The sequence below is a fragment of the Bradysia coprophila genome, assembly GCF_014529535.1.
Source record: "Bradysia coprophila strain Holo2 chromosome X unlocalized genomic scaffold, BU_Bcop_v1 contig_173, whole genome shotgun sequence".
NCBI lineage: Eukaryota > Metazoa > Arthropoda > Insecta > Diptera > Sciaridae > Bradysia > Bradysia coprophila.
Genome location: NW_023503302.1, coordinates 4,214,822 through 4,240,644, shown reverse-complemented (window position 1 = coordinate 4,240,644; position 25,823 = coordinate 4,214,822). Strand labels below are relative to the sequence as shown.

Sequence of the window (25,823 nt, the reverse complement as noted above, 5' to 3'; positions counted from 1 at the left end):
CTAGTTTCAGTGCTACTCACGCATGAAGTGCGTGGCATCCACTCTATTCGTAAACATGTTCAGTTCACCTCCGAGCCTTAAGTAGTAGTACTATGTACTTACTGATACTCTTCAGCTACTATACATTCGAGCATAGAGGTAGACTACCTAGAGGAATTATGACGCTAAATTCATTGAAAAATTATTTTAATTTGTCAGTTGGTTCTATTGAGAGGGTTTGTCAGTTTTTTCTATTGAGATCCCACATCTCTCTTCTCTTATAAAGCCAAGGTTTCCACTACACTTACGAAAAATACATAATAGTAAGATCCCAGACTAATCATAATATTAGTCTAAGAGTCAGAGTTGCAAAAAAAACCTTTTACGAATTTTGCAACTACGTTAAATTGGTGACAATCAATCATTATAGGTTCCAAGGCCATATGAATTGTCAAATTTCATCCACAGAACCATAACCTGAATAATATTTCTGTGTTAATCGCGAAGGCGACGTTGCTCGATTTGTATGAAATATCATGTAAGCGGCTGTGGATGAAATTGTCGTTGTTCGGGTTGTCAAAGTTCGTGTTTACAGTTACTTGGAACAAACCTATATACTACGTTTTGTTTGTTCACCGTGGGTGTTAAATGTAAGGGTTTGGTTATCAGTTTGATTCGAATCAAACCGGTAACCTAACCAAACAATCGATCACATACTACCCTTTCTACTAAAGAAACCGTTTCTGTAAACCGTCTCTGATTTTTTACAGTGATAGTACGGCACACAGTGAAAGTAAGTTAAGAACCTATGCAAGTTTCGGATTCAGTGTCTCCATAACGTTTCATGGCATGAGCGGTTGATAGAAACAAGAGATTTTGTTTAATTGAGTGACAGTGACACATTTTTCCGTTTCTCCTTCCGAGTTTTCTTATTGCTTTCCTTTAATATCCAATAAATCTTCTGTTCATAAATCTACCTATTTAAGTTCAAGAAAATCACCGACTTGCAGGTATACGACATGATATTTATGTTATTTACATCTGAAATTAGAAATTAATTTAAATCTGATTCTCAGAAAACGATTCAATACCCTGAATCATTTGAAAACTCCCGCTCAAATGTTGTCTCGACATTCGCCGTTTTTGTGTTGCATCGCGACACACCCGGTTCAAATTTATGACAGATCATCTGCACATAAAATGTTTTGACGTGTCCATGGTTACAAGGTGTAAACAAACAATAAATTGAAATTTTCCGAACATTTTGCGTCGTAACAGGTAAGCTGATAATGTTTTTTTCCCCCGTAATTTGCATGTAGATCGCTTGTAATCTTAGTCGCTATTTACTATCGTTGATTTTAGAAAAGAAACGAAAAATCTGTATAAAGATCTATTCTTGCACTGTACGTGATGTTTAGCAGCGTATTCAAACAAACAGTGTCCAGAATCAATCTATTGCACCACAACAGGTTTCAATTGCTTTAATACACTTTCCTCTTCAATTTGGTTCTAATGATTCTCTTCACCTCAGTAGATTAATTGCACCCGCAATGTACACAAAATCGCAAGTGCAACAGTTTACATCGGCAATAACAACCGAAAGTGTGCAACACGACACAAAGAATTCGAATTTCTATGTTACACTAGGCGATCACAAAGCTTTCATTGAGTATTCATTAGTCGGAAATGTTATGCAATTGAATCACACTGTAGTGCCTGAAATTTTTGGTGGAAAAGGTGTGGGCAAGGTGCTGGCAGAGGTGTGTGTGATGGACATTTTTATACATTATAGACTCTATCGGGTGGATTGGTTCGGAATTTTGTAGACAATTCAATATGGTTTGACGAATTTCATTTAACTTTGCTGTGTTGCGGAGAATATATTAATTATTGTGACTAGTGTGACTTGCGAACAATGCCACACATTCAATTTGCTATGTATTTAACGTCATTTCTTTTCTGAGGTCCGTAAGAATGTCGCTAGGTTTTACTGTCTTTTATACAAAATTTCGACTGCTTCGAAAATGTTCGAAAATTACAGCAAAATTCATCGACATACAATGTGTCCAACCTCAGTATCAATTTTGTTTACACTGCACTTTTAGTATACATAGCACAACTGGTTGAATTCGAAGCGGTACTCATCAAAAGTCTCATTCAAATAAGAATTGATGGGACTCGCTTTCACAAGTCTGGCAATTCATTTTAGTTATTGAAGTTATCACGATTGGTCTCAACCAAAGTGGATTCAAGTTCAAAAGTTGCAAGAAGAGCTCTATTGCATCTGGTCACTTGCTGCAACCACCACGACGGTCGTTTTCTTAATTTTATTAAACTTCTTGATCGGTTCACTGATGTAAAATATCTCTTGAGACTCATCACCCTGAATCAACTTTCAGAGATCTAAAAACTTGCTATATTTTCGAACTGAACTTCAATCTTGTTCGACTGAGATGCACAACGACTAGTACTTTCTATTAACCATTTCTGGCCATTTGTCAGTTTTCGAGTTGATCTTTCATAGTCACACCAGAATGGGTCATTTTTGGTTATACCTCACGATCCGAGGTTATGATTCAAAAACCTCGGATTGTGAGGTATAACCGAAATCGACCCATTCTGGCGTGACCATTTACCATCACTTTGAAAATCTCTAAAATATTGTACTTAAAACTCTCTTTTGCAGCAGAAATGGCGCAGCAAAAACTTTCTTTTTTAATGTTTGAATAGTCAACCAAACACAAAATTCTAAAACCAGTTCACTCCGAGGGGTGACGCACTCGGGATTAAATGGATTTAAATCCATTTAATCCCATGTATTTCTTGGATTAAATGGATTAAATGGATTAAATGGATTAAATTTGAAGAAGTGCGTGACCCCTCGGTTCACTCTTACTTCTATGATGCAAAACTGCGACTTTTTAATTACTTTTTGTGTCTTTCACCCGCATAGGCTGTCCTCACGCATTGCACACGGGAAGGTCTAAAAGCCGAATTGATTTGCGATTTTCTCCAGCATTACTACGACAAGTATGGCTCCAAGTACGAACCGATTATCGTGAAGAATTTGTAAATTGTACGGCCACAAGTTGAAATAAAATATTTAGAACAGAAAAATGGACGACCTTGAATACAAGTCGCTGATACTTTACTATGGTCGCGAGAAATTCTATCATCTCATGCAAAATGCCGCATTGGAAGCGCTCAGCAAATTTGCCGGTAACGCTTGCTTTCGCTTGTACAATGGATTTTCACTGGTGCTCGGCAATAGAATCCAGGAGGGTATCCGTGAGCTGAATCCGCTGATAGTGGAAAAGGACTTTGCAATGTCAGCCATATTGGGACTGATATTCGCTCATAAACGATGCACCGTTGTTGACAAGGAGGCTTTGGTGGCATTCGACGCACGGCTGAAAGATGAACGTAAAAAACTAACGTCCAACTCGGCCTATTTTGCATCGGTATTTTTGCTGTTGAGTGGCAAGCACGAGAAAGCAAAAGAGTATGCAGAACGGGCATTGAAGCTGAACGCAGCATCGACGGAAGCGCTGGTGATGAAGGGCTGGGCCGAGCTGAGTATCAACCAAAAAATGTACTCCGGCATCTTGGAATTATTCGATTCAGCGTTGACAAAAGGTAAAAACATTGACGCCAACCTCGGGCAGATGCGATATCATCAATTGAACAGCGACTTTGAAGCAGCCATTTCCGTTCTGAACCGATTATCTGTTCGCTATCCAGAGCTGAATATTCCATTGGTTGAAAAGATGAAAACTCAATTGGCCAGCTGGAATTGGGAACATGCACTGGAAACGGCACTGAGAATTTTGACGCTCGAGCCGACAAACATTGAGGCATTGCGCGTCAAAGTACTAATTTTGATGTGTCGTGACGGAAAGTATCAGGACGGTTTGGCTTGTTTGAATACACTGTACAGTTCGGTGGCGAAAGTTGAACCGAGCAATGGCGATCTCTACCTTCACATCGGTCAATTGTTTTCTCGTATATGCGGTCAGCGGAGGGACATAATCGAATTTACATTCAAATTTGTTGAGAAGGCTGCTCAGATGTCACCGGGAAATGCTGACTATATCACAGAGCTTGGATATCATTCGATACTCTTGGGTCACTATAAAGAAGCTACCAAGTACTTTAGATCGGCGACAAAACTTGACGACAGTTCCATATACGCTCTGTGCGGCCTAACTATGTGTCAATTGGCCGAGTCCGGACCGACTGAGCAAGTAAATCAACAAATTGAATTCCTTAACGAGATACAAGGATCGGTCAAAACTCCTCTGCTACTTTACATGACAGCCAAACTTGTCAAAAACAACTCTGACAAAGCTATTTCGTATTTGGTTCAAGCGTGCGAGTATCAATTTAAAAACCTTAAGACTCTGTCCTATGGCGTCGAGTATCTACGTCGCTTCGATCCGGAATTTCTGTTGCAAGTGACCAATGAACTGATACAGCATTCACCGATTCAACCGACTGTTGCTGTCAACTCTACCGTCTCCAAAGAGACACTCCATCTGTCCATCAAACACAGTCTAAATATCTTGGAAGCAATCGTCAAAGCATGTCCGGGGCTGGTTCAAGCAGTTTATCAACTCGCTAAAGTGGAATTTTTATGCGGAGAGATGGCTGCATCGGCGGCAACTTTGCAGAAAATACTCCAAGACCTGGACCCTACATACACCGATGCACATCTGTTGATTGCTCAAATCCACATTCAACAGCATCAGTTCCAACGAGCCGCTCAAAGCCTAGAGATTTGCCTCAGCCACAACTTCAACATACGCGATAATCCAATGTACCACCTGCTAAGCGGCATCATCAAAAAGAGCCAACACCAGTACGAAGAGGCCTTGAAGTGTTACGTGACAACGATGAATTTAAGCGGATTGGAATCGGCTTCATCGCCCAGCAAAACAAAAAACTCCGCTAAAGAGATCCATCGATTGAGTTTGTCGGATAAGGCGACATTGTATTTGGAAATGGTGGATGTGTATATGGTAACGAATCAAAGTGCAGAGGCGGCAAAAACAATGCAAATCGCACTGGAAGAGTTTGTCGGTACGCCGGAAGAAGGCCGACTACTCATTGCGAGTGCAGAATTGGCATTGGGTAAAAATGATCTGGCGGTGGCTATTGAAATGCTAAAAAATATTCATCCCGGACAGACGTACTATTTGCAGGTAAGGACATTTTTTGTGTGAAAGCATTGCCGATCGGTCGACTTACTCAGATCGTTCAAATTCAAATTCAGGCGAAAACAAAACTGGCAAACATCCTTCTTCATCACAAAAAGGATCGGCTGGCATTCGCTCAATGTTTTAAAGAGCTGGTCGACAACTGTCCTGGACCAGAGAGTTATTTGATGCTTGGAGATGCTTACATGTCCATTCAGGGTAAACATTGACACATCCTTTCACATGGAAAGCGGAATGTAAAAACTTGTTTTATTCGCAGAGCCCGACGAGGCTATCAGTGCCTTCAAAAAGGCAGTAAAACTTAATCCCAGCGATGCGTTGCTAGCCTCTAAACTTGGCCGGGCATATGTAAAAACCCATCAGTATGTGAAAGCCATCAATTATTACAATGAAGCGGTGCTGAATGCAGACCATTCATCGCTCAAATTGGACCTGTCCGAATTGTATTTGAAACTGAAGCAATATACAAACGCGGAACAGACACTAGTCAGTGAGATTGAAACATTGACCAGGTTGGTGTTTGGTTTACACGTATTTCGTTTGCTCAAATTTTTATCTCAAACGCTTCTTTTGCTAATGCAGTGAGAACGAAGATCTTGTGGCCCTACAAACACGAACCAAACAGTTACTGTTGTTGGCACGAATCCGTGAACGTTCCGGTCATTTGAATTCGTCTCTATCCACATTGAAAGAGGCCAGCGAAAATCAGCTTCGAATCCAACGACGAATGGCTCTGGAACAGAGTGGAAGTATGCAGGAACAGAACAAAATATTATCGAAGTAAGTGTCGTACCGAACGGGCAGATAGTTCATTTGTTTCCCCTTGCTCACAAAGTAATTTTCGTAGAATTTGTGTCCTGATGGCCGAGCAATCTATCGGACTACGTGACCATCGTCAGGCTATACAACATTACAAAGGTGCATTAAAGGTCATGCCCGATGATTCTAGCGTTATGATTGCCTTAGCCCGTTTACATCTGCACCATAATGAGATCGATGAGTGCCAGAAAATTTGCGCAGATATTTTGAAACGGGACGAAAGTCATGAGGGCGCTTCTGTAATGATGGCAGACCTATCATTTCTCCAAGTAAGTTGATGGCTATCTGTTTGCATGAGGCTTGGTATCATTCAGTTGAACGTATCTATTGTAGATGGACTTCGAAAGTGCTGGTTTCCACTTTTCTCAACTTCTTATCGCGCAACCGACGTACTGGACCGCGCTGGCTCGTTTAATCGAAGTTATGCGTCGCAGTGGCACTCTCTCGGAAGTTTTGCCTTTTCTACAACGAGCCGAAGATGCAACAGCACGAAACTTTAATGAACCAGGTCTTTGATTTGCTTCGACACAAATGTCGTTTGTCTCCTCATCATTCCTAACAATATCATTTTGCAGGTCTGCTCTACTGCCAAGCCCTCTACGAATGGTATACGGGCAATCCGAACGGCGCCCTGAAAATATTCAACCATTCCCGACTAGATCCGGAATGGGGTCAACAGGCAGTATTCAATATGATCGAGATCTGCATCAATCCGGACGGAGATCTACCGGCAGAGATAACTGACATGAATGACGAGACTGATTTTCGTGAATCTCGATTGGTTGCTCTGAAAACGGCTGAAAGATTGATAACGGAACTGCGCATTCGGCCAGGTGGTTTGGACAACGAATCACTGCATCAAAGATTGCTGAAGAGTTTTATTGATATGGCCTACCGGTCTAAGAATTTGGTTGAAAGTTCACTGTTCAATTTCACTAAAATAGCATCACAAGACGAGTACAAAGAACATCCGGGCCCAATCCTGGGTATTGCTACAGCACATGTATTACTGAAACAATCGCAACGGGCTCGCAACTTACTCAAACGAGTGGCGAAGCACGAGTGGAGCTTTGAAAATGCTGAATATTTGGAAAAGTGCTGGTTACTGCTGGGTGATCTTTACATCCAATCGAACAAGACCGACATAGCCGTGGAAATATTGAACAAAGTGCGTCAATACAATAAATCCTGTTGTAAGTGTTACGAACTGCTGGGAATGATCGCGGAAAAAGAACCAAATCACCGATTGGCTGCAGTGAACTATGATCTGGCTTGGCGTATAAGCGGGAAAAATAAGGCAGCCATTGGATACAAATTGGCATACAATCACATGAAAAGTAAACGGTACGCGGATGCGATTGATGTATGCCAGCAGGTGTTAAAAATGTATCCCGACTATCCGTCCATCAAAAAGGATATTTTGGACAAATCCAGAACGAATTTACGATGTTAAGACCTGTTTATAGGTAGAAGTTGGCTTGACTACAATGAGGCACAATGAAATAAATGTTTAGAAGTGAATTGACCGGAATTTTTACTCAAAATAAACTTAAAGAAAATGCCCTTGTCCCACGCTTTTTAGTGTTCAGCAAATTGCGAGTATAAAGTGGATCTATATGAGAAAGAAGGAAGTACGTTCTGCAGAAGGCGATAACAAATTATTTTCATGAGATGAGATGAGGCCCAATCGACAATCGACGCGAATCCAATTACATTTTTATGCTGATGCTCGCTCAAAAGCTCAATCCAATTTTGTTTGCAGATAATTTTGTTCACGAATTCATTCAAAACGACCGATACTGAATCTTGGACAACTTTCTCGTCTAGTGAGGATTTTGTATTTCCACGAAGACTAAAGTTTCAGAATCAGATTTTTAAGTCAAACGTTGTCCCACCTACTTCCATTGGCGCATCTATGGGCGTACTATTTCCTTCTATTGGTCACCAATAGAAAATAGCACCTATACCAGTATTTAGTTGTAATAAACCCTGTAAATCCAGTCACATCACTGGCATCTGGAACTGAAAACTCTTATCAGGTCACTGGTCGGGTTAACCTGTTAACTGATGGTGTCACCCTAATAAATCACAAGTGAAATTCTTTTTGACTTTTGTTTAAAAAACAATATATTCTGAAACGCACTGGGTCCTGTGTGTAAAATTTAAGAGTCAATTCGCAAATTTTTCGACCACTTGGAAAACAAGCTATCTCCGATATTATTGAGTTATAACTCATTCGATTCGTCGTTCAATTCTAGCGAACTTGTGTCTGCCATTTTTTTACAAAAAAAAATCCAGTTTGGGTGTAATGTGTATACATGTCATATGATGTCAGGGGATGGTGAATACACTTTTTTTTAGCAATATCTTGAGGAAGGGGGAACCCAAAAAGTTAAAACTTTGTAGGATTGTTGGCCTGTCCACGGCCGACAATTTGAGCCCTTCCTGACTTCCGCACTCACCACCCATGGCCAGCCATCATTCAAAGTATGGTTAGCTTTCAGGACTATGTTCACTCTGCATCGCTACACCATTTCCCTACAGTGAAAGTGGCTTCCCGACTATGAGCAAAATGTAAAAAAAATTGTGTTTTTTCAGAAAGAGTCCCTCGGAATCGATCGGTTATGGGCTAGAATTGTCCCCCAGGCACGTTACTAATAAGAAAACCTATTTTGGCAATACCCTCTCTAGCAATCAAACTTCGTTTTGACGCAGTCAAAATACCACCTTATTTTGACAAATGTGACACTGACTTTTTCTTGTAATAGAGTTGCCGTGCCGCGCTCTTTTTTAAAGCAATATTGACGTCACACGAAAAAGACAAACTTTAAACTTTATTTCATTTTTGCACAACAAAAAACACGTCACAATCACAAATTATTCATTTTCGAACACCGAAATGGTTAATCAAGACGTAATATTTTCAACACAAAAAATGAAATCGCTGCTCATACTTCATTTAATTTATTTTTAAAAGTGTAAAATTTTCTATGTCAGAATACACTGTAAAGTTTTACCACCTTAATTTTCCTAGTTTGGTTGCTAGAGAGGGTATTGATTTTGGACGAAAATTTGGTTCAAATTTACTCTTTTATTGCAGCCGTAAAGGTCAACTTTTTTTCAAATGGTCCGCAAATCCTGCAACACAAAACTTCTTAGGTCACATTTTGATATGTGATGGTGGCTGAGGTCAGCTACCATAATATGTAGTCGGCCCCTCAGAACAATGATGTTGCAGATATACAGCACGCACTCTTTGAAAGTTGACCATACTTTGACTGATCACCCAAATTGGATTTTTTTTTGTAAATCGTTCCCTAGAATTGAACGACGAATCGAATGAGCTATAACTCAATAATATCGGAGATAGCTTGTTTCAAAAATTGAAAATTTGGCTGACGAATTGGCGAATTGACCCTTAACCATTAAAATTTAATTCACAAAAATTTAAACAGTGAAATCGTCCATTCTTAGAACAATCGAGAATAACTTCTTTTAACTTCTTTAAAATTTTAGGGGATTGTAGTGCTTAGACCACTGCAATTGGTAGCGGTACATTATACTATTCTCACCTTCACCAAAAAAAAAGGTTTAAAATTTTTTCGTCTAGTTCTATGTTTTTTCTCCTCTCTACAGGTCACCCTATCATAATCAAATGAAAAAAGTTCGGAAAAGGTAAAATGATAGATCAAAGTTCACGATGGTTGATTTTCCGAGCAAATTGGAAACTCGAAAATATAGTCGAAAATCAGTGGATATGTTGTTGTGACGGCTCATACTAAAGATAAATCTACAGAGAATGAAGAAAGATTTTAAAAACATTTTTCCTAAGTAGTGTTGAAATATCGTCATTTCGTTGCGGATTTCCAACATCCATCGTTCAGGAAAAACGTTGTTGCTAACTTATGCTAGTAGGATTAGTAGAGGCTCGTACTGGAAGCCTCTGATATTTTTTTTATTTTGGTCGAGTTATATCAACTCAAGCAAAAATTTCTCAAAATCTAACTGAATTGACAGTAAACAAAAACCCTTCTATGGGCATAAGGCATAACTGGCTGGTATGGGTTTGTAGTGAAGGACCCAACGTTCCAGTTACTAAAACAGAAAAAAAAACTTTGGATGTATGAACTTCTGTTGATAAATCAGGGATATATTCTCGAAAAATCAACCGTCCAAAACAGTTACAGATTTGCATGCAATGGACCGAAATAACGAGAAAAAATGCGCAAAACTCACTCAATTTCGTCCTTGTGTAAGCATGTAAAATGAAATTCAGTTTAATTTGGCTTTTGTGTACGCTTTTCCCTGTCTCGGCATCTCGGAACAGGTAAATGCTGGATAATTGATTAAAATTTTCAAATAAAATTTATTAATTGAACTTTTCGATTCACATCACAATTTTCCAGGAAATTCTGTCTAAAATTAGATTTTAGTGTCAGTACATTTGGTCTACGTTCAACAATATTAACAATTTCAGAATACACTTTTTCGGTCAGTTCATCGCTTTCACTTCTGTTGATTATTGTCAATTCTTCTAAATTTACCAGACGCGAGACAATATCAATAACGTCTGCTGCACAAAGTTGTCCTTGTGCATTGTCCAAATGTAATTTCTTTAATTGCGTTAATATTGTCCAAGGTGGAATTTTGACTATGAAACCGACCAAATGCAATTCTCGCAACTTCTGTGATTGTGATAGAGCATCAACCATTTCAAATGTCAGAACTATGTGCCACATTATCACAATTTCTAACGATTTTAATGCTTTCAAAAGTGCAACGAGCTGAATTTGATTTTGTAAGCAACATGCAACATCCAATGTCCTTAGTTTGGTAAGACAATGCAGTTTGGAAAGATCCAGCGAAATGAAATTTTCCAATTCAGAGCTAAATAAGGTCAATACCTGCATATCCTTGCAATTGTTGCCTATTGCAACCATTAAGTCATCGTGGATGCATATCGATTTAACACACAAAAATAGAGATCGAAGGCTTTTATGACGTCCAATAAACTCAATTAAAGCATGAGTTACATCAAAATTAGAGATCATAAGCTCGAATCGTACCAATTTCGGGAAATTATTGTTCAGAATTGACCTATACGCGTCAGCGTTTACATTGATGACTTTCAACTCCAACAATGAATCACAGTACAATTGTACACTTGTATCCCCAAGTTGATACTTCGTGTATAATCCATTAAATGACAGCGCCAGTAGCCGTTTAAAGATCGCTTCAAATTTGACTGTGAGATCTTCAATCATTTTTTTGCCACTTTTTCCACAAATATTGATTCTCCCTAATGTACCGGCTCTGCAATACTTTATCACCGAATCGGTAACAATCGGGTCGTTGCGGGATATTTTAAGTTCGGTCAGATATGATCCGAAATTTTTCAATATTCGTCGTATATCCTTGGCAGCTTTGGAACGAATGGAATAGTTTTTTGCTTGGAATGAATATCGACGTGCGTGAGGTCCGACTACCATCTTCAATTCCCTTGAAAAGACGCGTTTCGTTATTCGCTGGAAATCTCTACAAGTCTCTGCCAGTGAACACAAATCCAACAGTGTCAACGAATTGCTCGAGAATATGTCGAGGAGGCAATACTCATTCAAATGATGCAGGCATGTACCAGTGGTATTAGTCACATTAATGGGCAACATGTTGTCGTCCGTCTAAAATACGGATATTATTACTTTTAGTATTATGCTGCAGATTCAGATGCAGATGCATAGTCAAAAAATCTATTATTTCTGACCTGTTGACGTGATAACAATTTCGCTTGATGATAAAAATGAAAAACGTAAAAATTAACGTGCAACATAACATTTACGAACGACAGTGCAACGATTGTTTAATATTCAAATGTTCAACTGATGGGTGTGACACAATTTTTGTCTCTGTCACGCAGAGAAACATCATCGGCACAATCTCAATTGAAATCGATATCGAAATTGGGTGAACTTGTTTAACTGAGCCATCAGATCTCTGCTGCGTGACATTAAGGTAACTGATTGAAAGTTGACCTAATTTGACAAATCTCAACTTTGAACTTGAATTTCTCAGCGATTTTGGAACTATGTTACATGGAACCACTTTTATTTTAAAGATTTATCTCTTGTTTACTTAATTAATATAAATTTTATTAATTGTTGCCGATTTCGTCTAATAAAGTTAATGAATTAATAAAAATACAGAGTTGACCTATATGAATCGTGAGTTGTCCTATCTATACAAAAGTCATAGGACATATCACGATTTATTGAATGTTGAGTTGACCGATAATTTTTTCGCCATACAAATTTACACGGACAACTTAAGATCACTTTTCCACTAGGTCAACTTTCAATCAGTTACCTTAGTTATTTTCATTTCATTTCAGAATTTTTCTCATAATTTAGGCCCTTTTGACAAACAGTTTTATACGCCTAAATTGTCTACCATCAAAGGCTCTATACCAGGCAAAAGTTGACCGATTTTTAAACGTTGGATTCGTTCCTTACATCCGCCGTTTATGACAACAAATGAATGAGGGTGATATGGATTTTTATTGTGCGCGAAATTTTTGAAAACGCAAATGATTTTTGTGGAAATTTTTTTATTTTTATTTTTTTTAAGGTATTTCACGTTTTAGGTATTTAGGGTGATCAAATATATATCACTCTAAATACCTAAAACCTGAAATACCTTAAAAAAAATAATAAAAAAAATAATAAAAAGAAATGGGTGGGTTAATTATGTTTAATTATGTTTTTAGAGGTATTTCTTGAATGGTGACAGATAGATAATTTCTTTCTTCGTCAAATTTTAGAATTTCGTCCAATTTTCGTCAAATTTTCAATTTTCGTCAAATTTTCGAATTTCGTCAAATTTTCGAATTTCGTCAAATTTTCGAATTTCGTCAAATTTTCGAATTTCGTCAAATTTTCGAATTTCGCCAAATTTTTTCAAATTTTCGAATTTCGTCAAATTTTCGATTTTCATCAAAATTTCGAATTTCGTCAAATTTTCGAATTTGGTCAAATTTTCGAATTTCGTCAAATTTTCGAATTTTGTTAAATTTCGTCAAATTATCGAATTTCGTTAAATTTTCAAATATCGTCAAATTTTCAAATTTCGTCAAATTTTCGATTTTCGTCGAATTTTTGATTTTTGTCAAATTTTCGAATTTCGTCAAATTTTTGAATTAGAACTGTTCTGCAAAGCAGTGTTGACTACACTTCTAAAACGACTGATATCCCAACAAAAATCTCTTCGAGAAAAGTGTGACGCAGTCTTTGAAATACAATTTCTAAAATGAATGATATCGCTAGAGTTGACGCTTTCAGCTTCGTTACGCAAAAATTAAATTGTACACCCAATTAGTTCAAACAAGCTGGCTTAGTTTTCCTCATCATCTGACAAATAATTTTTACCAAAAAAAAAATTGGCTGAAAACGACAAAAATTTTACCAAAAAAATCTGCGTCGCAAAGTGGCAGATAAATTTTCTTGTAGGTCTGTTCCGGAACATCTGCCACTTTGCGACGCAGATTTTTTTGGTAAAATTTTTGTCGTTTTCAGTCAATTTTTTTTTTCGTAAAAATTATTTGTCAGATGATGAGGAAAACTAAGCCAGCTTGTTTGAACTAATTGGGTGTACAATTTAATTTTTGCGTAACGAAGCTGAAAGCGTCAACTCTAGCGATATCATTCATTTTAGAAATTGTATTTCAAAGACTGCGTCACACTTTTCTCGAAGAGATTTTTGTTGGGATAAATTATTATCTCCACAATACGTAGGGTCGTTGCCTTTTTTTAGATTTTCTTTGGTCAACCGAGTCATTTAATCATTTTTATAAATCACATGTGGAATCTCATGACTGTTAAAGAAACTGTTTTCGGTGGAGTATATCTGGCTACACATAATTTACAGTGAATTACAGTGAGCATCGACAAATCGGACAAATTGGAAAAAAAAATATTTTGTTTTTGTTTTAAACGGTTTGAATTTGTGCTCATCAAGAGTTTATAGGTAAATACAGCCAAATTTGTAACGCAATTTGCTTCAGCTGCTTTTCATCTAGCCCACTCACGTATATTAATACATATTAACCCGTACTTAAACACACATAACTCAGTGATGGACAGGGGCTATTTAGTTGAATTAATTTGCCGAAATTCGCCGAAATTCGCCAAAATTCGTCGAAATTCGCCGAAATTCTCCCAAATTAAAAAATTCAAATTTTGAAAATTTTCTTCCAAATTTATGTTTTTTGAAATATTTTGCTAGTTTTGTGATATAGCATAACAAAAATATGCAAGAATCTACCAAATTCACAAATATATAAAATTCACAAAATTAGGACATTTTTCATCGTTTTTCCAAAAAAAAGCCATCATGGCTTCCCCGTTAAAAATAGATTTCTAGAATGTCTTGGCCAAAAATATGTAACTAAGCTCTACGATTCTTTGAAATTTCTTAAAATCATGTATAAATTCACAAAAAATCGCCAAAATTCGTCAAAATTCGCCAAAATTCGTCAAAATTCGCCAAAATTCGCTGAAAATTCAACTAAATAGCCCCTGGTGATGGACGACAGTTTTCAATTTAAAATGTTTATCGTGTAGCAGGGATAATTACCGAATGGTACCAAATTCGCCGAGTGCTGGTCCATAGGTCCACTTCCGGATCCGTTTGAACATTTTTTCAGTTTTTCGTATGTGCATTATTGACTAAACTACACTGCATTACGCACTGGAACGCCTGACACTATTCGTGTTCACCGATTTTCTGTTTTATTGAAGTTCTAATTTTGTCGAAATAATCTGCCACATTTCATTGTTGTCGTTGTGTTAGGAGAATGTATGGCGTAACGGTGCAGTACGAACTTTCTATCGTTTTTCAAATATGGCACTCTTCGAGCATGTTATGCCGCTTTCCAAGCTCAAAGCAATGAGGAATTTAATCCGTTTTTTCGTCGTAGTCGCTACACTCATTTTCGGAATCCTGATGGTTTTGTCAACATGAAACGATAGCAAATTTTCTTTGTCCTAGCTACATTCTTCAGTAGTGTTTTGGCTGTATCGCAGATCGGATGTGTCAGAAAAATTGGCTGATACTAGAGAGGTTCCAATTGCTTTGCAGTTAATTTTTGTCGTGATTGAGGCGACGGAAGTTTGAAATTTCTTAGTTAATTTACAGCGTAAATTCCATTCTATCCAATCCCAAAAGAACCCTTTTCGACATAAACTGCAACTTCCAATATTCGCTTCCGATTTGGTTTTTTAAACAAACCTTCCACAGATTGAAAGCGAACTCTGAGGGTCCAGGAATGAATGCGTAAAGACATAGAAAAGACGAGAAGACGGTTGGTTTGTGGATTGCTAAAAAAGACAATTGCTTCATGGATCGGCGAGTTATGATTCACTTCAGGTTATACTCTTCAATGAGTACATAGAAGAGAAACGGGCAAGACAGGTTTAGTCCCAAGTACACCGAGCTCATGAACAAGTGGATGAAAGTGAAACAATCTCTGAATAATATTTGGCTCGGAGAACGTAGAGAACAGTAAAAAGTGCTATCAACAAAATGGTAGTCGAAGTCAATATCGAAATTAGCAGTGTAAGGACTTACTTGCGATCCAAGTCTTCCGTTATTGTATTCGTAAATCTCCGGGAAAATTTAACGTTTAAATTTAAGGAATCTTTTCTTTTCCTAAGGAATCTCTTAATTCTACCTAAAAATAAAATTCAGGGAAATTTAATCAGCTTCGTGCAAGTTAACTGAGGTCAATTTTAATGGGACATTTTCAGTTTATAAATAGCTATTTGCTAACTAGTTAGTAAATAGGGGGTTTTACGCACACGATGTGTTGCCGAACTCACATCTAGTTCGCAAAAACCCCTTTTTACTAACTAGCTAGCTAAATAGCTATTTTGACTCAAATGGATGTTAAGTGAACAGTAGCAATAAAATTAGCAGAAGCTGTCGTAGGTCATTACACGAAGTCAATGAATTCCTGCAAAATTGTTACAGATCTAAATACATGATGCAAGTATAATCAATGTATAATGTAGTACAATGCATGCCGGAGTGAACAACGAATTAATTGAGCATGTACTGCTCTTTTGCATTTATCTTCACTTTTGTGTGATTCCGTCTTCTGTTTTGTTTAAATTTCTGTTGCAATGTTAAATGAAAGAGAAGTGTCTTTGTAATCATGTATTCTATATTGATTATTATTTCAGCCAGTAACATATACACAACAATCTTAACATTTATGAAGATCAGACCACGAAATTCGAATATTTTCCCCGCGTCCGCTCTTGTAATTTATCGCACATTTCACTTCCAATTAAAGATCCAAATACATGATCTGAGTAGCTGATAATGCACCACAAAGACTTAGAAAACTTGCAACGCTAACGACGGCAGTGGTTGTTCCGCTCCATGACACAATAGTTCCCATGCACAGTGACAAAATGAACTGAGCTAGAAACACCATGCTACTCACAATCGCCACATCCGTTCCCAGGCCACGCAGTTCGGTGCCCATTTTCGCTTCGCCATTGACGTGCGTTTCGAACTTTTAATTTGGCAGGAGCGGAAAAATTAATCCATTGAATTGAATGCAACGAAATGTTCAATACTTACGGTTCCTTGAGCGTGATAATGAGCTATGAGTAGATATGGCATCGTGAACAATGTCGAGTACATTACACCCGCAGCCCAACTAAATATTATCACCGATGCACGAGCCCTGGTTAGAGCCATCAACGACATACCGGTGCAATAAAATAGCAAACCACCGATGTACACATTCTTTGCCCTTTCAGAAATATGAACAATTGATTAGCATGGTGACACTCGAAAAATTCCTCATATTACGCAAGACTCACTTAAATCGATTAATCAATTTCTCTATAATTAATGAATAGCATGCGCATGACAAAGAGTACATAGCCATACCCCAGCAGCCAAAGCGGACTCCTTGTTCATACAGCATTTGTTCGTCACTGCCTTCAGCTCCTTTTGGATTACCTGACAACAAGACCCTTTTATTCGCTCATATTAAACGCGAAATCCTAACAAATTACCCCCAAAGACAGCCTCGCCAACGAAGTCAGTAAAATACAACGAGTAGCAAACATGAGCCATCCAACAGAACAAATTGGTCAGACAAACCATTCGCAAAGAATGTGGCATAAAAACAATGGACATCAAATAATGGGACAATGATGCGACGCCTTCCTCGTGACCGATCGGTATCGATGGCTGAATGTTTGCACCTTGATTGAATGTGTTCTCGTCGGCATTTTGTCCGGATAGGCTTGCATATTCTGGATTCGTTGGCAGTGGCGGCATAGTGTATCGTCGCTTATTGTTCTGTTTAAATTTAAAAAAAATGGCCAAATATACCATCACTACTGAAATAATTGACTTTAAATTACGTGCACAGGTGGAACATCGAGTTGTTCATTTCCCATAGCACCATAAGAAGATGTTTTTGTCATCTTATCGGTCGTTTCATTATTGTCAATCAATTTCGTTTCGTTGGTCATTTCTGCCTCCTGGTGGTCATGCACACTCTCATCATCTAAGAAATTGGGTAGTTTTTCCGGTTGAGCTTCAAGTCGCCAGAGGGGAATTTCACGAAAGCTTGTAACGGTCACACTGACACAAATAATGAAGATAATTGTTACTAAGGTGAATACAGCTCGTACGTGTCCACCTAGTAGTGCGCCTGTTACGAATTAATTTGTTACATCACCGTCAATCAACAGCTCAGAATTTTGCTTTTACCAATAAAAGTTGCGTCCCAATTTATTCCGCCCAATGAGTAGCCCATAAAACCACCGAGTCCTGCCATAACGGTAAATGTAGACAGTCCCCTCGCATGATCATCTGAAACATTTTATTTCAACTCCTAATTCGATCTTGCCGAAAAACAAATATTTACCGGGAATTGTAACATCCAGTAAGTAAGCTCGAGCCGGACTCTGACAAGCATCGGCATCGAAATCCAATAGAACCGTTCCCAATATGGTGAACAATATACCCCATGGATGGGGCGTTATTCCACTTTTATTTTCTGTAGTTGGATCGTCAATTGCTGTTGATCGATGTGATGTAACCGGCTTCGGAATGTACGAGCTATTTTGTTCGTACGGATTGAAATCACCGAATCGATATCCCAAATCTTCGCCATTTGGAACGAGCAGTAATCCTGAGAAATAAATATCGGGATGTCGAATGAAATTTCGAAATGTTTAACCAAAACTAACCCAAGAAGACGCCAATCGATAGAAGAACAATGAACGGCCGTCGGCGACCTAAACTCAATCGACATCGATCGCTTATCGAGCCAAGTATTGGCGTCAGAAAAAATCCAACCAACGGCGATAGAGCCCACACCAACGTCATATGTTGATGTTCGACGCCAATTTTCAGCAATGTTGGCGATACGAAAGCAGTCTCAGCAGCATAGGAAAATTCGATACCCATAACGGCGCATGAGATTTGTATCAGTTCCAACCGCGTTTTAGTTCTGAAAATAAATTCAACTTTTTTAGCTGAGGGTGTCAATTTACACTATCACGTTGTATTTACTTATATGTAAATAGATGTATGCGACGCACAACGTGTAATTGAATTGAATGTATGCCAGAGTAATATTACGCTTTATTGTGATGGATTCGGATGGGTGTTTACGATTATTTGAAAAACAATTTATTGACGCAGTGTTTAGGATTATGCTAAATTGTTTCAAATTGACAATATCCGTTCCGACTAAACCGTTTCGTTCAGATTTTATGAGTCCATTTGTACAAGTTGGACATTTTTATTTCGGTCAGAGCCTTTTGTAGGGTGTACACAAAGTAAAGGGTTCATATTAATTGTGTTACGATAAATGGTAAATGATGTGGATCTGACTTTATATCGTAATGTTCACTTGATACAATGCCTAATTTTCTAGATGTTATTCTAGGTTTCCATAAGAATCTTCGCAATAAAAAGTTTGTTGATTAAAATAGACAGTCTAAAATAGAGTTAATGACCGAAACTGGGTTCTGACACTATCATGCCCACTACGAATTGGAGACGGAAATTTGGTTTCAGTTATTGCAACTTGTATGAAATATTTCGCGCTCTACTCCTAGCATTAACGTAGAAAAGGCTGATGCAATCACATCATGTTTCTTTAGTAAAGATGTATCGACGTTCTGGAAGAAAGTGTTAGGACGAAGGCGACGCGACGGCATAAAATTTAACCTCTACGGTTAAGACTCAACTTCTTTCAGAGATAGATGACCGGTTTTCGTCGTATGAGTTAAAGCATACAATACAATATTTACAATCTTAAGTGGTAGCTCTCATCATCGAAGCCTCGAAATTTGGCGATTGTTAATTCAGTGATAATGCTGGAATCGGTGCTATGTCTTTCCTGATAAATTTTATAACATTTTTAGATAAACTTGTCAGGTTTGTATCCGGTTCAGGTCATGACAGGTTTATGATATTTTCCCAGCTTTACTGTTTGAACTCGTTTGACGATGAGACAGGCATGAGCTCCGACGGCGTCATACTTTCGGCGGCGGCTAGCCGAAAAAAAATTCTCGGCGGCGGCGAAAAAATCGGCTTGAGCCGGCTTAAAACGGCTCGGCTGGAGGTTCCTTTTAACTTTTTTTCAAAATAAAAACGTTTAGATAAATTCATGGAAAATGAACTAGTAAGCATGAAAATGAAATTGTACGGAAAGCGAAAATGTAGGTAGATTAGGTTGTTCAAAGTGCAAGTGGAACTGGTCTTGTTACAAGCAAGTCTCTAAGTCTAAGGTTCACTAACACGTCCAGTTTTATTGCCTCAAAACTTGAACTAAATGGAAAATCATGCTCCGGTACACTCATTTAACTCATTAAGAAAATGGTTTTCGAGAAGAAATCGAAAGCTCACGAAAATCAAGTAAAAATTGAAAAGAAAAAAAATCGAGAAAATTCGCAAAGATCGATAAAGTTTTCTCAAATTTGTGAATTAACTGATTGTGCGCCTTCGGCTCGTTCCGCAAAGGTCATACTTGCCAAAACAACAAACTTAGAAGCGAGGACGTAATATACCATTCTGGAAAATTCATGAAAATTCAAGAAAATTTTCAAAATTTTCTTAATTTTGAAAAAAAAAATTCAAAAAGTACTTGAGCTGCTTAGGATCAACAGGAATCTCGGTTTTCAAAATTATTTCACCCATTCACCTTTCGAAATCTTTATTTCATTTTCCAGCCGTTTCAAGCCGGCTTGAGCCGTGTTTTTGGCACCGGCGCGGCTTGCTCAAAAATGGCCGGCGGCGGCTTGATCGGCGGCTTATTTTCGGCGGCGCTCATGCCTGCGATGAGATTTTGCCAGCGAAGGTAACAAAAGACCCAATAACCGAAAGCTTAACAAAAAATATATCGAAAGTCTCTCTCTGTTTCCAAAGCCTTGCTCCGTGTCCAAAGTCATGCTCTTTTTCGAAAGTAATGCACTCTTTCGAAAGCCATACAAAGCCTTGCTCTATTTCAAAATAATTGTTTTAATTTGTTCGACGGTGCCATCGTGTCATTTCTCACAAAAAGATGGAATTTTTTGCACAGTAATGACAAAGACTCAACCTAATACAAACGTTGCATAATTGTTTAATCTTTTGATAGATACCATAGTACTTAGTACACTACGTCTGTGGCTCCCAATTTTTATTTTGACAACGGACGTACTGTGCTTTACGTGATTATATATTGATTGGTTGATAACTTAAATTCATTCTATTAATCCTTTCGTAGAAGAGATACAAAGATGGAAAATATGTTGGTAATATGGTAGGGTTCCCAGATTGTGAATTTTAGAAAGAGGACATTTGACATAAAAGGGGACGCTGATTTATTTGGAAAAGTGGATAGCTTGCCTATTATTATTTGACCTAATTAAACGTTACTGTGAAATGCAACGGGTAGGGTAAACTATAGGTAAACTACATGGGGACGAAAGCGAAACGATCAAATTAACGGTAGGTGACAATGTACGAATAAATTTTGTCAGAAAAAATGACATTTTCAATCGAAATTGAATTTTTTTTTTCAAAAACACTTTTATTGGTATGAATAGTACAATCTTAGCTTGACGTTAATTTATTACTACTGATGAAGTGTACTAATTTCTTCCTTTAAAAATAACATAATAAATTTACATTTGAACGTAATTAGGCCTGAAACAGCTTTCTTTGGTTAGCTTCTCTCAACTCTCTTGAATTACATAAGATTTTTCATGTCTAAGTGTGACGAAAAATGCGGCCGAAGCGAGCAAAGTTTTTTGAACATGAGCAAAGAAAAATGACATTTGATATTGGAGCCTTAAAAATTACCAATGTTTCATAAACTGTGTAAAGAAATAGCCGCGCAGTGAAATTTGTAATTTAAAATTTTTCCGAATCTACAAAGATTTACTAAAAAGCAAAGCAATTAGTTACATGAAAAAAGAGGACAAACGAGGACATTATATGAAAACATAGCTAACGCCGACCCGTACGAAACACCTATTCGTATCAAAAGCCTTTAATGTGAAACTCTTCATTTCTCTTACTTCATTTTCTTCTCTGCTGAAAAACTATTCTTCCTTTTAAATCACTTACATTATCCACTCTTTGCCTTGTTATCATATACAATTAAATTGCCGGAGGCAATATAGACAGCCCCGTACGAAGTCAAATTTCATAAATTCCTATTTAAACAGCCATATACCGCTATATTTACCTATATTTCACTGTAAATAAACATTTCACAGAGGAATATGCTATTATATAGCTCTATATGCCTGTATATAGCTCAATATAGCTGTATATAGGTATATATAGATGTCCATATATGGAATCCCTGAAACCCCTCACACTTAAAACATTATTTCCATGTTAACAGAAACTCTCTAAGCATCATTTTCCCCACTTTATATCGTTTTACTAAAATCCAATATGGCCGCCGGCAGCCATTTTGTTAGGAGACCGGAAATAGTACCGACGCTTTACATTCGTCAATACCTTTCAAACAAAAAAAAAATTCATGAAATTCGGTCAAAATTTACTCGAGATATTGTCAAAATACACCACGTTCACTGAACTTCCGAGTAGCCAGATAAGAGCTCACTCCAAGAGACCTAGCTCACGCTCCGGAGAACATAATTTCATAAATTTTTTTTCCCTGATTGGTACGGTCAATACCTATCTAATAAAGCTAAAACAGACGAAATATGTTCAAATGTGGCCGACCTACAAGCAAAAACTGCTTGCCGCCCTGTGCCTGTTCCACACCAAGGGGTCTAACTCACGAGTCGGTCATCCGATTTCCATGAACTTTTGTCGATCGGTATTGTAAATACCTTTTATTTGACGTATCACTTACAAGTTTAACGTTGAAATGTCCGGAGATATCTACCGTAAAGCACTTATTGGGCCACAGCTCGGGAGGGGTCGATCCAAAATCACTCATCTTCGAACTTAGCCTGTCTTTTGACATTACCAAACGGGAAAAAAAAGAATTTTCAAAATCGGATGCGTCTTACTCAAGTTATCGTGCAGACAGACAGACGGACAGACGGACAGACAGACGGACTTTTTTTTTCGCGGATTTGGCATCTCTAGACAACCACAATAGGTTTCCCCTTACTCAGGGAGTCCAATTCGACGTGTTACAAACGTATGCGTAGACCTATAAGACCCCAGTACTTCGTACGGGTCTAAAAAGTGATGTTCTTAGAATTTCTGCAAAAAGAAAAGAAAGAAGAATTCGACGAAAAAAAGAGGAAATGTCCTCTAAAAAGAAGACGTTTGGGATTATATTTCTACGTGTCGTTAGTAAAATCAGAAACAGGGATATAAAAGTGAAATTCGACACGTTTTCTGTTTTGTGAGTGGTTGTGGATTCTAAATGTTTCTACAAAAAGTTTGTTTAAAAATCTAGATTTTCATTTGTTCAACGAAATTGCTGTGGAATCAATTACAAACCACAACAACTCCCCAAGTAGAAAACGTGTCGAATTTCACTTTTATCTCCAGATACGTTTAACACGCTCTTCTCAACGTAACATAAGTTATTGTTTAGATAGATAGATACATGAGGGCCGATTCAAAATTTTTTATTTTATTTTGGATAAGACTATAATGTAGTCATTTGTCAATTGACTACCCAAAATAATAATATTGCTCACCTATAAATGTGCGAATAATCATCTGTTGCTTCTCCTCCGCGTTCTGCCTGTTCCTTCGCTACTCGTTTCACTAATTCAATTACCGTTTCCGGATGCTCTTCACGCCAATTATCGTAACGGGCCCTCAAATCGTCCTTCCATCCATGAAATCTGCCCGTCCAACCTTGATATGAGTGTAACTTTTCCATGGCTCGCTAAGCAATGTCCTCTGGACAAAAACAAAATTTTTGATTCGGTTAACTTGTGACGCAAAAGTAACTTGCTACAGATGCAAGAAAAATTCGTGTCTAACAATTTACAATTTGGATGATAATATCAACACTTTAAATAATTCACATTCGGTTTCGTTCAATTTAAAAATACCGAGCAAAAATGAAAAGACCGTTAATCCAATTAAACAATTTTCCTTTACCTAGCACAGCACAAAAGTGTAACTTTTCGTAATTTAATATCCAGTGACTTTAATAATCCGTAATCAATAACATTTTATTAGCACCAACAAAGCATATAGAATAATGAAGAGATAAATATATTCATCGGATTCACAATTTATTATCCACCTCCAACCAACGTTGAGATTTTCTTTTTGAAATTCAAAATCTTTGCGGCATTTAAATTTTTGCAAAGATGAAACTGTTACGCTATTTCTATCGAATGTGATGAATTGGAAAAAAAACTATTGCAGCTACAGAGGGTTTTGCAACACTGACAATACGATTTCTATACTTCATTTTCCACCACCACAATCTGCAAAACTTGCGCATTTAAATGTTTGCGAACGGAAAATGTGTGGTGTATACACATTGTTTTAATAATGTTGAGGAAAATCCGACACATAACAGACTAAGCTTCTACATTTTATATATGTTATGTAACGATGACGATTAAAAGCAACAAGTAGTTTAGTCTATGAATTTAGAATAAGCGGAAAAGAGATATTGTTATTTAGGATTTTCTGGAGAATTGTAAAATGGACATGTTTTAGGGGTTGGTATTCTAAGAGTGAATGGCGACATATAAAATTTCATCTTTTCACATCCCCTTGGAACCAGTTCACCCGCGATGTTGTGTCGATTCTTGTTTTGTGGATTTTTCGCTTTGTTGAGTAAAATAGCGTATGATCAGCCTCGAACTTTTAGACTTTTGGAAAATTGGTACTCAGTCAGGTCGCCCAGGATTTTAAAAACACGTTCTATGCGTTAATGACATATTAGATGACATTACCGGACTACTGCTGGACCTTGTAAATTAAACAACTGGAATTCCCTAAAATTTGCTGGATTCTTAGCAACTAATCGATAACTTATATTCAGGAAATCGGTTTCCAAAAATGAAACCTATACTTTCCTGAGCAGTTCTTGCACAAGCCATGTCAAAGACAATGTACTCAATGTTCGGGGGGTAAGAATGAAAGTAAATTTTCTCAATGTTTCCAAATTTACATGATATCACTCTTAGAAAATGTTGAACCATAAGATAAAAAACAGATTCTCGAACACCAGAGTCCACAATTATTGTCATCAATTTCCATCTTTCTTCTAATAAGGACATTTGAAATAGTTTCAATAAATGTTATAAAAAGTCTAAACTTTTAAACTAAAGCAAAGGTGGGTCTTAACAGTTTTTTGTGTCACTTTACTGAGCACTTTTTTAATTCCAACAGTTTTTTTCTCCAGACAAACATTAAAAATGCTTTGAGCAAATATTGAAAATATCGAAGTCAATAACCGTTTCTGCTTCTTTTATTATTTGAATTTTCATCTAAAATGTGTTATAATTTTGAATCATCATAGAACAATTAAAAATAAAAAAAAGTGTGTGCTCAAATCTATACCCTTTCTGTCGAGTTTTAGCAGTCGGTTTTGATTGATTCGTCGGTACAAATGGAATTAAATAGTCATTTGTGTACCTGTTTTGGACGATTGATTTTAGGCAATTTCGCGGATTGTAGGCCGAACGAAGTGAGGTCTACAAGCGAAAGTGCCTTAAATCAACCGTCCCAAGCAGGTGCACATGTGAGTTTTCATGCAGAGGGCCGGAAACCCGAGAAAATTCGAAAAATTGCCCTCATTTTCGGCCCCGAAGCATGAAAATGTACTTCATTTCTTGTATCGGATTTTTGAAGACCTTTGATATTTTGCATTGAAGTTTTTTTAATTTTCTCGTTATAAGCCATCTCGCATAATCTCAACGACTAAAAATTTACCAATTTTTCTTATACTTTCCAGCTTTCCCCCAATATTTTCTCTTTTTTCCCGAAAAAAGTTTTGGAAAATAATGGAAAAATGAGAAAATGTCGGGAAATAGTGGAAAAATGTCTTCGCAAAAATAGGCGATGTTTAATATCCATTCATATTAGACCAATGGAACCAATAGAAGGAAATAGTACGCCAATGGAGGTGGGTGAGACAGAGTTTGCTCGCGTAGTTTCCACCTTGAATAAATGCCACATTTCCAAATTTCAGACCATATTGTTAACCAAGTCCGAAAACATTTCGTAGAATGTCAGACGAAAGCTTATTCAATGAAAACAGTTGTTTAGAAATACTTCTCAAAATACTCATTATCCACTGTAGGTCTCTTCCATCGTACGGTAAAA

The 25,823-nt window shown here is 37.4% G+C and overlaps 3 protein-coding genes across 6 annotated transcripts; 1 reads left to right on the top strand and 2 right to left on the bottom strand.

The window, feature by feature from the left end:
• Positions 1-1,160: 1,160 nt before the first annotated feature.
• On the top strand, positions 1,161-7,535 carry LOC119068229 (tetratricopeptide repeat protein 21B-like). The gene is made up of 8 exons (XM_037171737.1): positions 1,161-1,257; positions 2,933-5,180; positions 5,252-5,393; positions 5,455-5,707; positions 5,778-5,975; positions 6,043-6,283; positions 6,348-6,522; positions 6,590-7,535. The coding sequence occupies exons 2-8, from the start codon at positions 3,096-3,098 to the stop codon at positions 7,465-7,467; spliced, it is 3,972 nt and encodes a 1,323-aa protein (XP_037027632.1). The 5' UTR covers positions 1,161-1,257; positions 2,933-3,095; the 3' UTR covers positions 7,468-7,535.
• Positions 7,536-10,369: 2,834 nt separating this feature from the next.
• Positions 10,370-11,885, bottom strand: LOC119068367. The gene is made up of 2 exons (XM_037171935.1): positions 11,776-11,885; positions 10,370-11,692 (listed from the first exon to the last, which is right to left on the bottom strand). The coding sequence occupies exons 1-2, from the start codon at positions 11,839-11,841 to the stop codon at positions 10,370-10,372; spliced, it is 1,389 nt and encodes a 462-aa protein (XP_037027830.1). The 5' UTR covers positions 11,842-11,885.
• A 4,253-nt stretch (positions 11,886-16,138) lies between these two features.
• Positions 16,139-23,918, bottom strand: LOC119068236 (proton-associated sugar transporter A). Of its 4 annotated transcripts, XM_037171756.1 has the most exons (11): positions 23,637-23,918; positions 23,225-23,432; positions 18,284-18,546; positions 17,959-18,225; positions 17,802-17,903; positions 17,450-17,742; positions 17,096-17,384; positions 16,898-17,039; positions 16,653-16,827; positions 16,325-16,584; positions 16,139-16,281 (listed from the first exon to the last, which is right to left on the bottom strand). In XM_037171756.1, the coding sequence occupies exons 2-10, from the start codon at positions 23,410-23,412 to the stop codon at positions 16,354-16,356; spliced, it is 1,950 nt and encodes a 649-aa protein (XP_037027651.1). In that variant the 5' UTR covers positions 23,413-23,432; positions 23,637-23,918; the 3' UTR covers positions 16,139-16,281; positions 16,325-16,353. The 4 variants fall into 4 exon arrangements, with proteins under 4 accessions (XP_037027651.1, XP_037027652.1, XP_037027654.1 ...); XM_037171757.1 differs by having other exon boundaries at positions 17,456-17,742; positions 23,225-23,918; XM_037171759.1 differs by lacking the exons at positions 23,225-23,432; positions 23,637-23,918 and adding an exon at positions 19,058-19,087.
• Between the last annotated feature and the right edge of the window lie 1,905 nt (positions 23,919-25,823).

Excerpts from the sequence above, each read along its gene's own strand:
- LOC119068229 (XM_037171737.1), top strand. The coding sequence starts at position 3,096 with ATGGACGACCTTGAATACAAGTCGCTGATACTTTACTATGGTCGCGAG. Across the intron at positions 5,708-5,777 it reads GAGATTGAAACATTGACCAG|TGAGAACGAAGATCTTGTGG; the intron begins GTTGGTGTTTGG and ends TTGCTAATGCAG. Across the intron at positions 6,284-6,347 it reads CAGACCTATCATTTCTCCAA|ATGGACTTCGAAAGTGCTGG; the intron begins GTAAGTTGATGG and ends TATCTATTGTAG.
- LOC119068367 (XM_037171935.1), bottom strand. The coding sequence starts at position 11,841 with ATGTTGCACGTTAATTTTTACGTTTTTCATTTTTATCATCAAGCGAAA. Across the intron at positions 11,693-11,775 it reads AATTGTTATCACGTCAACAG|ACGGACGACAACATGTTGCC; the intron begins GTCAGAAATAAT and ends TCCGTATTTTAG.
- LOC119068236 (XM_037171756.1), bottom strand. The coding sequence starts at position 23,412 with ATGGAAAAGTTACACTCATATCAAGGTTGGACGGGCAGATTTCATGGA. Across the intron at positions 18,547-23,224 it reads GATTATTCGCACATTTATAG|AACTAAAACGCGGTTGGAAC; the intron begins GTGAGCAATATT and ends ATTTATTTTCAG. Across the intron at positions 17,904-17,958 it reads ACTGGATGTTACAATTCCCG|ATGATCATGCGAGGGGACTG; the intron begins GTAAATATTTGT and ends AAAATGTTTCAG.